Here is a 17758-nt window from a genome sequence, read left to right as displayed (position 1 = left end):
TAGTGCGATATCACTGTAACCTTGACAATTAATTTTCATTTATTTAACCATGATTGACATTCCTTTATTCATCGATTGACATTAGACAGCTTAATATACAATTCTTCACGATGCAGTCTCCGTTTTATTGGTCGCAGTCAATAATCACATGACAACGCGAATCAAGGACACTAAATTGCCACCTTAATTTCTTCCGAAGGATCATGTGATTTGACATAGCCAATCAGGTAGCCTGTAGTACCTTCGGCCACTGTCCACCCACGTGGCCAATGTTTTGGCAGCCCATATAAAAGTTTTGTTTTTTCAGTCTTCTTATTCAGTTCATCGTTGCTTTTCTGAACGACAATGATGGTTTCAAGGTAAGGTCTTTCCGCGAAGAGGTGTTTTCCAAATTAGATGATAGATACTGTTTCGTCTTTTAAATTAGAATTTGTTCAGTTCAGGTTTTTGCCACAGCTCACTTGTATGTACACATAACATTGGAACCTCATTCGTATTATATTTAGACTTTTTTAATACGAACTGATACCTCTTTCCTCTACTTATTTACATGTTACTTTCCAGTAGCTTGCAATTGGGCAAACACATCCCACTGGTCCTTGGAGTGATGTGCTATATCGTCTGTTGTACAGCACAGGGTATGCTTGTCATTTCCTCAGTCTTGCAAATTCAGTCCAGACTTGAATAGTTTCTTTTACTTCCATGAGAAATTCACCCTCGCTGGGCATTTTTTCAGAGAAAAAATACCAACATCTGCAGCTAATTGAAAATGATATGCAGTTTTCACGGGAAAATGGAATATTTTTCTTACGTGTGTTCAAATTGTTTTCAATGTGTAAAACGTTTGGGCTTTTTCAATGAATTATGAGTTTTAAAGATGTGCATCTCATCAAGAAAGGAGAAACTCATATTTTGCTAAACATGTAGATATTACTGAATGCATGACATGATATGAAAATGCTAGATTAGGTATTGTTACTAGACATTAATAATTATAACTTTATTGTTAGGTTGTGATCATTTTTATTTTGACCTTGTTTCCAGATGTCGTTGTCGCTTCTACGGCAATTACGAACACAAATAACCAACTTACACTGCTGGTGGAACGGCGCAAACCATATCTGTAACGCTTGGACTTACCCTAGCAGCCGGCGATGACGGAACAATTTCCAAGATCAGCGTTTACTTCACTAACAACGCACAGTACGAAAGCAGCACCATCAAATCTACAGCGGTGGACAAAACTTTCTCTACAGAGAAAACAGTTGCCGCGGGATCATCAGACCTGAAGACCATCATCGAGAACGAAGAAGTCAATAACATGCAGATAGATGTAGCAAACTGTCAGGCATATTCACATCTCTGTGTGGTCATAACCGTCACCAGCTCTGGTGACGACGCATCGAACAATGACGGCTGCCTTGAGTTCGGCTCTGATGCAACTAAGGCAGGTGACAAGAAATGTCCAGGTATCGTGTGTTGGGTTTTCCTCCTCCGGAAATAGTTTTTTTTTCATAAATAGAGAATATAATAACACTTGCAAATAATATTACTTTTCATTTTCAGTTCAGTCTGTGTAGAATCACGTTAAATAAGCGCGCATAATTTCATGTATATTATATTATATTATATTATATTATATTATATTATATTATATTATATTATATTATATTATATTATATTATATTATATTATATTATATTATATCATATCATATCATATTATATTATATTATATTATATTATATCATATCATATCATATCATATCATATCATATCATATCATATCATATCATATCATATCATATTGAATAAGTGACATTTAAACAAAATATCTGTTAACTTTGGTTATCTCGGCAATGATGAATAAAATACGGCCAACGATCCAATAATTTCTCTCAGATTAGAATTATGATGATCATTTGATTTGCTTTAAATGGTTCATTCACTCCATATTTTTTCGACATCAACATTTTTCTGCCATTTGACACCTCGATATGCAAATTTGAATATTCCTTTACAGGCTTTTGAATTTCTCTGCCATTGATTTATCAATCTAGTACTCGCACCTCGTCTTTTATTTCAGATGTAGCGGCCAAGCCATCATCTTTTGTCATAACTAAACCGAAACCATCTGAAATCATTTACAACACGTCTGCTGATTCGGCTATCACATTCGATATCGAGGCCTCAGCGGCTGACGGCCAAGGAACTGTGACGGGTGTTAAGCTCTACTTTACGAACAAAGACGACTACGACACAGCCGACACGAAATCATCCGCCTTTGACGTTGGCGGCGTGACCTCAACAAACGTTGCTGCCGGGGCGACTGAAAAAATCACCGGTGCCACCGCGTCCCTGAAACTCGACGCTGCAAACTGCGCTAAATACACAAACCTGTGTGCCGTTCTCCAGATATCAACCACCGACACCATCAGCAACAACAACGATGTCTGCAACAAGTTCGGAACAACTACAGCAGATGCCGGATCAAAGGTGTGCCCAGGTTAGTCATTTTCCATCACCTATTCAGTCATATTACAAAATGTTTCATCCATTAACCAGGAGGCCGTATCACGCGAATGATTCTTCACCGTTCTAACGACAATTTTCTTTACTTTCACCAGAGGAAACGCCAGACACTACAACACCAAAAGGTAATTGTTCGCAAACACTTTGAATCAAATTATGGATGTAATTTATATAATGAAATAATACATACAGCTACATAGATCATACCTGCTTCTCATATCTATTGCACATATGATATAAACCTTTTGTAATTATTCATAACGATAATAATGATGGACCATCGAAATATTTGCCACTACTTTTCATAACATAGGATTCTATTCCCGCCAATTTTGCTGTCTGTCTACATTAACGCTCTTCATAGTTTTGTGTATACGTTCATGTGTAAGATTTGAGGTAAGATTTAAAAGTTTTCCGTTGATAAGTTTAATTGCAGTAAATTATATAAGCAATTATTCAATATGCTTGCTTCTTCAATTACCCTCTTAAACATTACGGTAGTCACATGCTATAAATCCAGAAGGACGTTAGCATTAAATTTCCCGATTGAAGACACCGTATTTCATATCAACGTACTATCATCTCTCGAATACATGTGAGGAAAGAGGAAAATGTCGGAAAATGTCGTCTCGTCTGCGGCTGCGCGACATTCTTATTCATTTGATGTCTATTCGTAGTTAACTAGTTTTATAACTTTTTAATCACTGCACGGCTATGCAAGATGAAGTCGGGTTTCATAATGTGTTTATATGTTTCTTCCGTGGTCATCAGTTTCGGTACAGCCGCCATTTTGAAAATTGGATACAGGGAAGGGCTGTTGGGATTAGCCGTGCATGGCTACAGACACACTGTATGGGTCCCATACGGTAGTCGCAGACAGGACGACCCCTTCCATTTAAGAGAGATTTTGAATACTTTAGTTTGATTTCGATGACAAATATTATGATGCCAGTGGTGGTAATAGTGGTGATTTAGATACTTACAATTATGACAACAACAATGTGTATTCTTGATGTCATTGGTGATGGCATTGACCATGACGATCAGCATCATTATTTTCGTCCTTAACGCCGTTTTCGCCATGCTCTTTTTCATAATCACATTGTTATCATCATCATTATCGTCGTCGTCGTCGTCATCATCACCATCATCATCATCATCATCATCATCATCATCATAATCATCATCATCATAATCATCATCATTATCATCGTCATCATCACATTCATATTCATCATCGTGGCCCTCATTATTCCCATCATCATCGTCATCACCATAATCTTTTCCATCAATGTCGTCGTCATCATTTGTATACGTAATTTGATTGTTATCTGAAGTAATTCCCTTAAGTTTATTTTATTGTCAGACTCTGCAACAACTGTCGCTGGTCAAAGCATTCTGATGTTGCTTCTCTGCATGATAGCAGTCACCATGGACTTCTAGAATCACTACAGAATATATTTGTAAGTTTTTTCATTAATTAAGTTCATGGCGTTTCATAAGTTTACAATTTTTGAATGAGACATTACCGGATGAAATATACATGAATGTAAATTCAAGAAAAAAATTTCCGGAAGGACCCATGCAATGTGTTGATGTGTACCAGCAATGCCGTTTCTATGGCAACGTGGGGTTCGTTCCTAAGTATTACAGCAAGCACCAGAATATTTATCTATTTCAATATTTTGTTTTCTTCTTCAGAATTTGACAGAAGGGCTCCACACGACAGACACTGGGTTTTACGCAATTCGCTCGGCTGTGCCTTTTGTACCTTCTGTGACGATTTACATCATCTGAAGCAAAAGTTGCACAAGGACAGCATTTTTATTCCATTTAAATATACGACATCGATCAAATATGAAATGAATATCACGTGATCCCCAGTTCACATTTATCTGTATTTAGCCCATTCTATAATTCAACGTAGAGGTTGATCAAATCCATAGTGAATATAGATTCAAACTGCGCCCTCCAAGGAAGATTACTTCTACTTCTTTCGTGCTTGGTTTACAGGCCATAGTATTATCTTGCGAACAAGATATATGACTTTGAATAGATAATGGTTAGAACTTGCCATGGGTTCTTTGTAACTCTTGCACATAAAAAGCAACCATTTTCATAATCTTCCCGTATAATCAAAATTCATCGTTTGTGGATAGTGTGTTTATGAATTCGACCAACAATACAAAACTCAGGTCGCTGGCAACTGCTTTATACTATTTGTCATGATGTAGACGATCTTAATCACACTGTCTACATATCATTAGTAACTGAAATTAACAGGCTTCATATAATGACATAAGTAAACAAGTAGTCGCCAATTAAAACTTTAGATTAGCCCTGTTTTAGGTTTTGAAACATTTTTTTCTGGTAAATTATTCCCATGGGAATTGAGGACCTGATGTCCAGACCGAGAAAAATCTACAATGGTATGCTCTTTCTGATTATTTGTATTTGTTTCATGTTTATTCGTTTGTTTACACATGTCAGTGGGCCTTTATTAGCTTGAATAGTATCGTTAGCAGCCTCAGAGAGTGACAGATTACTGTTAGTCCAAGAAACATATGACAAAAGTAATTTCGCTTAATATGTTACGTGGCTGCAATTATCAGCAGATGGTGTAGACATTGTAACCATAGAAACCGATGTTGTGCGGATGAAGATGCTATGGATGACAACAATGAAGCTCGTTGTTGAATTGTGACGTCTGCTTCATTTGATGAAAGACTCCGTATCCGACGCCCTCATCGGTGAAAACTGGAAAATATGCATAGCATGCACCATTTGCCAATGAATTATATATCTGTGTTATTATTTCATGGTTGAATTTTTCATTTTAGGAAAACAGTACGATTCACATTCATAGAATCATAGAATGCAAATTTTATACTATTTCAAAACACTGCTCTAAACAGCGGTAATACAATCTAACATACCCCAAAAACTGTATGTCGTGTTTCAGTTTATTGCTGCTGTGTCTTCCCGTATGGAAAAGAAATCAGTGTGTGAGACTTCTGTGAACGATCAATTTCTCATCTTCTGTAATCCTATTTATAGCCAAATTTTATCGCACACTTACTGATGTAACCCGGTAATACGTCAGGCTATCATCGATTGCTGTAATTCGACGATTTAAGGTAGTATGCGCCTGACTAAAACTTTTGCTCAAAATTTCCTTACGGAGTCTTTCAACTCTCTTTTTCACAATCTAGCAAATGCAAATGGGGGGTCACGTCGTGCAAATTTTGGTACGAGAGAAAAAAATTATGTAAGGCTTACCAATACTTGATATTCAAAATGGCCGTCATCCCCGTGTTTACGCTATCGAGAAAAATAAAATTTTCGAAAAAACTAATACGATGAAAAGTTTTTTGCCTTCAAGAGCTTTAAAATGAACCCCCACAAGCGTTAGATCAGAGAAGAATTATACAAGTATGAGAGTCCAAATATGTGTCCTCGAGGCACATTCTACCATACCCAACTCGAATAAATGTAGAAATACAAGTAGTATGTAGAAAGTTGTGTTTCTTGAGGTAAGGCCAAAGTAAGTAAATTCTTTGTTTTGCGTCCACTCAAAATCCTAAAAGGTACGCGGGTAAGCGGTTAAAAAACACACACAGAAAATTTAACACAAAATCTGTTTGCCTTTATTGGACAATTTTTCTCAAACAACATGAATACTCCTGTCACAGTGTGACACACTGTTTGATCACTGTATGCATTTTCATGACAAATGGATCAAAATAAAGTCATTCTTTGACGTTTGCTTTTCTCTTATTAGTTTTAGATTTCTTTCTTGTGCATTCAAAGTGTCCACACGTCAGTACCATTGCACAGCAACTTGACAGCCTCATCAAATTACTTAAATCTGGACAGTTTGAGGAATGGGTACACTAAAGTAGTATACAGTAGCAGTCTTTTGTCCTCAAGTTCTTGTACGTTCCTTTCAAGTTTCTTATAATGTTTATGCTCTGATGGAATATCATACTTTTGCTGAAAGGTGTCTGTTTTGAAAGAAAACACCAAACAGAAATGGTAACTTGTAGCCTCTGCATTCAATTTTAGAAAGATGGGGCATCAGATAGAAGAAGACATTGGTGATATAATTGACAAAAGTATTCCCTGTAGCTTCCTCGGGACCATCCGTAAACCAACATCTTTCTTTCCATCAAATAAAATAAATCATTTCGCAATTGTCAGTCTCCACACACAGACTCATCAGACCCAAATTTACAAGGACTCTTCACATCTATATTCCTTGCACTTTCAAAGTACCACACCCTGGATTGATTGAAAAGATGAAGTATATCATGGCATAATCGGAAATATTCTACAGTGGGTCAAAGCTTGATAACAAATACAAATCAGCAAGTAGTCATAAATGGAGCATCATCTGAATGGAGAATACGTCACAAGTGGTGTCCCACAGGGTTCAGTTCTTGGACCAGTACTTTTTCTAATCAACATCAATCGCACTGGTGGTGAAATAAGTTCTGAACTCCAAAATTTACTGACATTACCAAGACATATCACCCCTTGCAAAATTGTAGTGATCCTGAAATTCTACAAGCTGGTTTGGACAAGCTACAGAAATGATTGAACACTGAATATTGGCCACAACAACCCCTTCCATATATATCCAATGAACAATATTTCACTGGGAATTACAACTGAAGAAAATGACTTGGGCGTCCTACTTCATTCTACCTTAAAACCTTCAAGCAAATGTGATAAGTTTGCAAAAAAGCAAACAGAATGCTTGATCTCATCAAACGATCATTGACGATCAAATAAATAAAATGTCATTCTTCGTCTTTACAACTTGGGAGACCACAGCTCGAATATTCAGTACAAGCTTGGTCACCATGCTACAAAAGGACATAAAAATCTTAGCACGGCAAATAATACCTAAACTCCAACACTACAATTATCAAAATATACTTAAACAGCTTGGTTTAATAACACTTGAACAAAGAAGAATTCGAGGCGACATGATTCAACTCTAGAAAGTTATCAAAGGCCATAACCACTGTAACCTTTCACTTGAGTTAGCAGCTGACTCGAGAACTCGATGACACTGTCCCAAACTTCATAAACTAACCGTTCGACTCAACACAAGGAAGTTCTTTTTTTCGGCAAGAGTTTTGGACACCTGGAATAAATTACCAGCCGATGTCATTAATGCAGAAAGTGTGACCTCCTTCAAGAGCAGCTACGACCGCCAAGTTTGAACTTTCACAGAGGGATTCTAATAAGCTTATACTTTCCCTTACCCAAACTGAACGAAAAAGTACGTAAAGGCCTTTCGTTTAAGGACTGATCACTGGCTTGTTTGTTGTTTCAAGTTAAAATGGACGAATGAACCAAATTTTTGGCAAACCTGAAAGACCGATAAACTAGGATAGGCTTCAACACTTTCCGATTTTTCCATCTGCCATATTCTCTGAGTTGTGGTACCCAAGTCCAATCGGCCGACTGAATCTCTCTCTGTTCAAGTCCCGATTGCTCGCAATGACCATGCCTTCAAGTTGCCGTGCAAAGGTTTCCTGTTTTGTAACTTCGATTATTTCCCTTCTTTCATCCATTATTTATCGTGACGACAAAGCCACAACAGGCAAAGCCACAACAGACAGCGAGAACGTGAGGCCCCGGCGTGAGACAGGGGTAATGTGTAGAGAGTACTGTTTTACGTCACCGCATTGTCCATTAGTGAAATCTGATTGCCGTAAAGGAGTGTTTCATCGCAAAGTTAAAAGCAACGACTTGCTTTTGCGACAAAATAGCGCCACCAACGGCGAACATTTGAAAGGAAAGTTTGTGTTTTTTTTCCGAAAAATCTCCAAAAACCTAGGCGCGCGCGGACGCAAAACAAAGAATTTACTTACTTTGGCGTAATTTGATGCTCTAGTCCTAACCGGAAATTCGAACAGTGACCTCTGGTCTTTTAACTTTCTTGTTTATTTAAAAGAACAATACTAGTTCATTTTTTTCTTTCTCAACTGAAAATCGAGAAAGAAAAAAAAATATCGACAATGCCTTTGTGCTTTAAAAACTTGAATTGCTTTGATTAACTAATTTTGATAGTGGTAGAATGGTTTGTCAAGCCTCTTTCTCAACATTGTCAGTGCCACAGCACGACGTGCTTTTTCAAAATGATGCAATGAATCGTCAATGATATGTGACTTTAAAAAAGGGATTAGATTCAGTCTCAGACTGCCACTTGACTGGCTACAGGGGCGAGATTATCAACAACGCCCTCTTGTGACAGATATGATTCTTTTGCGACACAATGGAAACAAAAATATCACAGGAGTGTTATTTTTTCTAAATCAGTGGTCATGTGACAGCTGTTTCTTTTGTCACTAGTGAGTATGACATTATTGTGCAACAAAGGCACTGCTCGGGCTGTATTTGACATGAGCACAGCGCAGCCTGTGGCAGAACAGGGAAAGGTGTTTGATTCAGGTTTGCATGGAATGCTCACAATTACGTACAGCAAAGACGCATGTCTCTTGCGTTTCATGCATTCAGAGAGAGAGAGAGAGAGAGAGAGAGAGAGAGAGAGAGAGAGAGAGAGAGAGAGAGATTAAAAAGTCAGCAGTAGTCAGACCATCGGTAGTGATCAGAGTGGGAACTGTAACTGCTGCGAAATAACAGCGCCACTCACGATCGGTTTGAACGATTTTCATTCTCAAACACTGCTGCGAAAGCTGAATTTCGGAGACAGACGTATGAATATATAATTGAGGTCAGCATGAGAGGTCACATCAGGCCTTACCTGTGACCTGTACATGGTGTAAGTTTTTGGACTAAATAAAGGGTGATTGAAAAACAATATATCTGTCACACACCGCCAGATGTATTTAAGCTAGCAAACTTATGATGATGTTTCAGTCCAAAGTTTAGGTGTACAAGCCTGAATACAACATGATTGGAACTAATTTGGGATAATTGAATGGTTAAATGTCGGTTTAATCTGTAAATGTAAGTTCATCTGCTTTTCTTTTTAAATTAAACACTTGTTTTATGAGTAATTTGTAATATTGCCACATTTCGAGAGCACCTAACAATTTTAAAAAATTGAAAAAAAATGAAGATCAAATTATCCCAAATTAGTTCCAATCGTGTTATACATTAAAAATCTTTGGAATCGTCACACGTGAATACATCGAGACACGGGTGCAAATTGAACGCTAAGTACGCCCATGTTTTAAAATTAAAGTGTGTCTGAGCGAAATGTTCACATAACGTATCAGAAACACCCGTGTAATGCAAAAAAAGTATAAAAAAGCTAAAAAGAGCGAACGGATACACTGTGTTAATCCACTCTGAACCTACCAGCTACCATCAGATTTTGAAAAATTGTAATCTAGCGTATCTTTTCCTGAAAAGGTGGGTTTTGGGAAATAATTTCTGTTTTATATCTGCCCTTCAACTACGATTTGAAAACAGAAAACTATCACGCCCAACGGTGTCCACATTCTCCATTTCCAAGCACGAAATTGCGAAGCAAACCCGGGCAATGCCGATGATGTCCGGCGCTCGCGCCCATCACAGTTTCAGAAATAGCGGGCACGTCACTGGTATAAGACCTTGCCTTTTATAAATGAATTAATGTTTTCATGGTCACTTTTATTATCACCCCTGTCTTAGGGAAGTGAGCCCTTCTTAGCCGATGAGTGTTTCCTTTCAACTACCATCAAGCCTCTGTTTTCAATGCATACAGACGTTACACTATAAATACGACTTATACATCACAGGTTTAAGCAAGCTTGGAACACAATTACTTCTTTGAGTGTGCCGTCACAACGCACCTCGCACATGGTTGAATGGATGCAACTATTTGCTGCGTACGTGCGCTTATAATTGATATCATAAAAACAGGCAATAAAGACAGAACACGATGAACAATATGAAAACAAATAACAAGCGAACACAACGGTCCCATAACACTTTAACTGGACACAGAACGTTCAAAGAGGTTAATGAGTCGGATTCTGTCTCTTCTGCAGTTGGTAATAAGTTAATCTAATATTTATAGATTAGGTCTCACCTGACTTGCCAAGATGAATATTACATCTGCAATATAAAAGAAAAGGACCTATAAAAATATAAATATCGAGGGTAATTAAACGTTTTAAGCAAATTAAAACAAATACTGATATGCCAGGACACAGAAAGAATTATTGCTTTGTCTGTCGTTAAAAAGTTTTCAACTCTGTCCAATAAGCCGGTCGATAATTGTAAAACTTTGTAATGTTAGGACTGTACAGCGTTACATTTACGATTTTTATTTATAATTTCAATTTGTTTCATGGCCACAGTACGCTCATTTCCTTTTACTTACGAGCCCTATTTTAAAATCCCAGCGGGCTGACAGAGAACATAAATCGGTTGTCAGTGCGAGCTTGCTTCCCCTGTGACCCGTGATACTCCGGTCTGGAATCGGCCATTGCCGGACGAAATTTACTTACTGAGCTCGATTAATGACACAAACCTTAAGCGTATATAGAGTGTATATAATGATAGATTTCCTGTTTTGCCATGAGTTCGCTCCTCTCCTTACCTCAACTCTGACCATTGAAAAAGTCTTGCTAACCTTTTGTGGTCAACGACAACGCCGGTCAAGCTCTCTTCTGGCCGAAGCCGTTCTTGCTCGCAACGTTTAGCATAGTTATTCTGATCGCTTAGAGTCTTTATTTTAATTATTGACACCCCTCCCTCCCAGGCTAATTAGGGAAATTGTTCGTGACAGGCCCTCTGCCCGCAGATTCAGAAACAAATCGCCCGCCCAGTGACACTCATTCACAGCCATCTGTACCAAGAAATCGCTTACAATCACTTTTTTTCATGAAAAAACACTTTGGTTATCACCTCTGACTTTTGGAGTTGAGACCTTCTAAACCGATGAATGTTTCCTTTCAACTACCATCAAGCCTCTGTTCTCAATGCATACAGACGTTACACTATAAATACGACTTATACATCACCGGTTTAAGCAAGCTTGGAGCGCAATTACTTCTTTGAGTGTGCCGTCTAAACGCACCTCGTAAATGGTAGAATGGCCGCAAATATTTCCTGCGTATGTGCGCGTGTATTTGTTATCATGAAAATCCAGGCAAAAAAGACAAAAAAGAAACAGTGAAAACAAATAACAAGCGAAAACAACAGCCCATATGTACTGAACATCGAACGTTCGAAGAGGTTTCTGACAGAAATTTCTGTTTGCTTTGCAGTTTGTAATAAATGAATTTATTATTCACAAATTGGGTCTCACTTGAATTGTGCACGCAGGGTGAATATTACATCTGCAATAAAAAAGAAAATGACTTATAAAAATTTATATGAAGACTAATACCCTTCATTTAAGCAAATTAAAACGAGTACTGAAATTTCACGACACAGAAAGAATTATTGCTTTGTCTGTCGTAAGAGAGTTGTCAACTCTGTTCAATAAACCGGTTGATAATTGTAAAACTTTGTCATATCAGGATTGTACGGCCCTATATTTACTGGGCTTTTTATTTATAATTCTAACTTCAAATTGTTTCATGGCTGCTATAGGCTCGGTTTTTTAATTACCAGCCCTGGTAAAAGTACCCAGCGGGCTGCTAGAGGAGAGAATTCGGCTGTCCGTGTGAGCTCACTTCTCCTTTCTTTGACTCATGACACTACGGTCAGGAAACATCCATTGCCGAAGGAGACTTACTTACTAAGCGCCATTTATGACACAAACCTTGAGGCGGGCGCTCTATTGAGTGCATATAATGATAGCTGTTCCTGTTTACACAAGAGTTCGCCCCTCTCCCTACCTCAACTCTGACCATGTAAAAATTCTTGCTGACCTTTTGATGTCCTCATCGACAACGCTGGTCAAGCTTTCTTGCGGCCGAAGATGTTCTTGCTCTCAACGTTGAGCAAAGTTTTGCTGGTCGCTTAGACTCTTTAGCAATAAATGACACTCCCCAGTGATAATGAGAAAATTGTCCGGGACCCGTTTTTTTTGCCTGCGGATACAGAAACAAATCGCCCGCCAAGCGGCACGCGTTTGCAGCCGGCTGAAAAATTCACCCATCTGCCAACAGATTGCTTATAATCATTTTTTTTATAGTAAAAAACATTCTTATCAACTCTGACTAAGGGAGGTAAGCCCTTCTAAGCCGATGAATGTTTCCTTTCAACTACCATCAAGCCTCTGTTCTCAATGCATACAGACGTTACACTATACATACGACTTATACATCACAGGTTTAAGCAAGCTTGGAACACAATTACTTCTTTGAGTGAACCATCTCAAAGCAACTCGCACATGGTTGAATGGACGCAAATACTTGCTGCGTAAGTGCGCTTATAATTGATATCATAAAAACAGGCAATAAAGACAGAACACGATGAACAATATGAAAACAAATAACAAGCGAACACAACGGTCCCATAACACTTTAACTGGCCACCGAACATTCAAAGAGGTTAATGAGCCGGACCCTGTCTCTTTTGCAGTTGGTAATAAATGAATCTATTATTTATAGATAGGTCTCACCTGACTTGCCAAGATTAATATTACATCTGCAATTTCAAAGAAAAAGGCCCATAAAAATATAAATATCGAGGGTAATTAAACGTTTTAAGCAAATTAAAACAAATACTGAAATGCCAGGACACAGAAAGAATTATTGCTTTGTCTGTCGTTAAAAAGTTTTCAACTCTGTCCAATAAGCCGGTCGATAATTGTAAAACTTTGTAATGTTAGGATTGTACAGCGTTACATTTACGATTTTTATTTATAATTTCAATTTGTTTCATGGCCACAGTACGCTCATTTCTTTTACTTACGAGCCCTATTTTAAAATCCCAGCGGGCTAACAGAGAACATAATTTCGGCTGTCAGTGCGAGCTCACTTCCCGTGGGACCCGTGATAATTCGGACTGGAATCGGCCAATTTACTTACTGAGCTCGATTAATGACACAAACCTAAGCGGGCGCTATATACAGTGTCTATAATTATAGTTTTCCTGTTTTGCCATGAGTTTGCTCCTCTCCCCACCTCAACTCTGACCATTGAAAAGGTCTTCCTAATCTTTGTTGTCAACGACAACGCCAGTCAAGCTCTCTTCTGGCCGAAAATGTTCTTGCTCGCAACGTTTAACATAGTTACCCTGACCGCTTAGAATCTTCATTTTAGGGAAATTGTTCGTGACAGGCCCTCTGCCCGCAGATTCAGAAACAAACCGCCCGCCCAGTGACACTCATTCACAGCCATCTGTACCAAGAAATCGCTTACAATCACTTTTTTTCATGTAAGAACACTTTTGTTATCACCTCTGACTTTTGGAGTTGAGACCTTCTAAACCGATGAATGTTTCCTTTCAACGACCATCAAGCCTCTGTTTTCAATGCATACAGACGTTACAATATAAATACGACTTATACATCACAGGATTAAAAAAGCTTGGAGAGCAATTACTTCTTTGAGTGTGCCAAGCTATTTGTTATCATGAAAAACCAGGCGAAAAAGACAAAAAAGAAACACAGTTAAAACAACTAACAAGCGAAAACAACAGGCCATTTGTACTGAACATCGAACGTTCGAAGAGGTTTCTGACAGAAATTTCTCTTTGCTTTGCAGTTTGTAATAAATGAATTTATTGTTCACAAATTGGGTCTCACTTGAATTGTGCACGCAGGGTGAATATTACAACTGCAATAAAAAAGAAAATGACTTATAAAAATTTATATGAAGACTAATACCCTTCATTTAAGCAAATTAAAACGAGTACTGAAATTTCACGACACAGAAAGAATTATTGCTTTGTCTGTCGTAAGAGAGTTGTCAACTCTGTTCAATAAACCGGTTGATAATTGTAAAACTTTGTCATATAAGGATTGTGCGGCCCTTACTGGGCTTTTTATTATAATTCTAACTTCAAATTGTTTCATGGCTGCTGTAGGCTCAGTTTTTTTGTTTACCAGCCCTGGTAAAATTACCCAGCGGGCTCTTAGAGAGGAGAGAATTTGGCTGTCCGTGCGAGCTCACCTCGCGTCTCTGTGACTCGTGACACTCCGGTCTGGAAACGAACGAAGAAGATTTACTTACTAAGCGCCATTTATGACACAAACCTTGAGGCGGGCGCTCTATTGAGTGCATATAAAGATAGCTGTTCCTGTTTAGCCCAGAGTTCGCCCCTCTCCCTACCTCAGCTCTGGCCATTTAACAATTCTTGCTGACCTTTTGATGTCCTCATCGACAACGCTGGTCAAGCTTTCTTGCGGACGAAGATGTTCTTGCTCTCAACGTTTAGCAAAGTTGTGCTGGTCGCTTAGACTCTTTAGCAATAAATGACACTCCCCAGTGCTAATGAGAAAATTGTCCGGGACCCGTTTTTTGCCTGCGGATACAGAAACAAATCGCCCGCCAAGCGGCACGCGTTTACAGCCGGCTGAAAAATTAACCCATCTGCCAACAAATTGCTTATAATCATTTTTTATAATAAAAAACATTCTTATCAACTCTGACTAAGGGAGGTAAGCCCTTCTAAGCCGATGAATGTTTCCTTTCAACTACAATCAAGCCTCTGTTCTCAATGCATACAGACGTTACACTATAAATACGACTTATACATCACAGGTTTAAGCAAGCTTGGAATACAATTACTTCTTTGAGTGTGCCGTCTCACAAGCACCTCGCACATGGTTGAATGGATGCAACTATTTGCTGCGTGAGGACGCTTATAATTGATATCATAAAAACAGGCAATAAGGACAGAACACGATGAACAATATGAAAACAAATAACAAGCGAACACAACGGCCCTATAACACTTTAACTGGACACCGAACTTCAAAGAGGTTTATGACCCGTACACTCTCTCTTTGTAGTTTGTAATAAAATATTCTATCATTTATAAATTAGGTCTCACCTGACTTGCCAAGATGAATATTACATCTGCAATTTCAAAGAAAAGGACCCATAAAAATATAAATATCGAGGGTAATTAAGCGTTTTAAGCAAATTAAAACAAGTACTGAAATGTCAGGACACATAAATTATTGCTTTGTCTGTCGTCAGAGAGTTTTCAACTCTTTTCAATAACCTTTCGATAACTGTAAAACTCTGTAATGTCAGGATTGTACAGCGTTACATATACTGGGATTTGTATTTGAAATGCCAACTTCAGTTTGTTTCATGGCCACTGTACGCTCATTTCGTTTTGTTTAGGAACCCTATTCAAAAAAACAAGCAGGATGACAGAGAACATAATTCGGCTGTCAGTGCGAGCTCGCTTCCCCGGGCCCTGACTCGTGACAATCCTGTCTGGAAAACGGCCATTGCCGGACGAGATTTACTTACAGAGCGCGATTAATGACACAAACCTTAAGCGGGCGCTATATAGAGTGTATATAATGATAGCCGTTCCTGTTTTGCCATGAGTTCTCCCCTCTCTTTTCCATAACTCTGACCATTGAAAAATTCTTGCTAACCTTTAATTGTCAACGACAACGCAGGTCAAGTTCTCCTCAGGCCGAAGACGATCTTGCTCGAAATTTAACAGAGTTACACTGACCGCTTAGAATATTTCGTGATTATTGACACCCCTCCCTGGCTAATAAGGAAAATTGTCCGTGACCCGCCCTCTGCCCGCATACAGAAACAAATCTCCCGCCCAGTGACACTCGTTCACAGTCAGCTGATAAATCCACCCATTTACCAAGAAATCCGACAACTGCTTTTCTAAAAAGAACATTTGTTATCACGTCTGATTTAGAGAGGTGAGCCCTTCTAAGCCTATGAATGTTTCCCTTCAACTACCATGAAGCCTCTATTCTCAATGCATACAGACGTTACACTATAAATATGACTTATACATCACCGGTTTAAGCAAGCTTGGAACACAATTACTTTTTTGAGTGTGCCGTCTAAACGCACATAGTAAATGGTAGAATGGCCGCAAATATTTCCTGCGTATGTGCGCGTGTGTTTGTTATCTTGAAAATCCAGGCAATAAAGACAGAAAAAAAACACAATGAAAACAAATAAAAAGCGAAAACAACAGTCAACATTTCCTGAACATCGAAAGTTCGAAGAGGTTTCTGACCCAGATAATGTTTGTAAAGTTTGTAATAAATGAATTTATTATTCACAAATTGTGTCTCTCTTGCATTGTGCACGCAGGGATGAATATTACATCTGCAATAAAAAAGAAAATGACTTATAAAATATATATGAAGACTAATACCCTTTATTTAAGCAAATTAAAACGAATACTGAAATGTCACGACACAGAAAGAATTATTGCTTTGTCTGTCGTCAGAGAGTTTTAAACTCTGTTCAATAATCCGGTTGATTATTGTAAAACTTTGTCATTTCAGGATTGTACGGCCCCGTATTTACTGGGCTTTTTAATTATAATTCTAACTTCATATTGTTTCATGGCTGCTATAGGCTCAGTCTTTTGTTTACCAGCCCTGGTAAAAGTACCCGGTGGGCTGCTAGAGGAGAAAATTCGGCTGTCCGTGCGAGTTCACTTCCTCTCTGTGACTCATGACACAACGGTCAGGAAACGACCGTTGCCGAAGAAGATTTACTTGCTAAGCGCCATTTATGACACAAACCTTGAGGCGGGCGCTCTATTGAGTGCATATAATGATAGCTGTTCCTGTTTAGCCAAGATATTGACCATTTAAAGATTTTCGCTGACACTTTGATGTCCCAAACGACAACGCTAGCCAAGCTTTCTTGCGGCCGATGACGTTCTTGCTCGCAACATTTAACAGAGTTGTGCTGGTTGCTTGGACTCTTTAGCAATAAATGACACCCCAGTGTTAATGAGAAAATTGTCCGGGGCCCGCTCTTTGCCCGCGGATACAGAAACTAATCGCCCGCCAAGTGGCACGCGTTTACAGCCGGCTGAAAAATTCAACCATCTACCTACAAATCGTTGCAATTTTTTATAATAAGAAAACATTCTTATAAACTCTGACTTAGGGAGGTAAGCCCTTCTAAGCCGATGAATGTTTCCTTTCAACTAACATCAAGCCTCTGTTCTCACTGCATACAGACGTAACACTGTAAATACGACTTATACATTTACCGGTTTAAGCAAGTTTGGAGCGCAATATCTTCTTTGACTGTGTCATCTCAACGCGCCTTGGAAATGTTTTAATGAACGAAAATATTTGCTTCGTAGGTGAGCGTAATTGTTGTAATCATGAAAAACCAGGCAATAAA

At 38.5% G+C, this 17758-nt stretch overlaps 1 protein-coding gene across 1 annotated transcript; it reads left to right on the top strand.

Annotated features, from left to right (window-relative positions):
• The first annotated feature begins 318 nt into the window (after window positions 1-318).
• Window positions 319-5464, top strand: LOC139124091 (uncharacterized). Its single transcript, XM_070690225.1, has 7 exons — window positions 319-359; window positions 568-638; window positions 1045-1469; window positions 2086-2505; window positions 2627-2656; window positions 3898-3994; window positions 4233-5464. Exons 3-6 carry the CDS (start codon window positions 1322-1324, stop codon window positions 3972-3974), a joined length of 675 nt encoding a protein of 224 aa, XP_070546326.1. The 5' UTR covers window positions 319-359; window positions 568-638; window positions 1045-1321; the 3' UTR covers window positions 3975-3994; window positions 4233-5464.
• Window positions 5465-17758: the final 12294 nt, after the last annotated feature.

The sequence above is a fragment of the Ptychodera flava genome, assembly GCF_041260155.1.
Source record: "Ptychodera flava strain L36383 chromosome 23 unlocalized genomic scaffold, AS_Pfla_20210202 Scaffold_23__1_contigs__length_28996876_pilon, whole genome shotgun sequence".
NCBI lineage: Eukaryota > Metazoa > Hemichordata > Enteropneusta > Ptychoderidae > Ptychodera > Ptychodera flava.
This window is presented reverse-complemented; position numbering and strand designations above follow the sequence as displayed.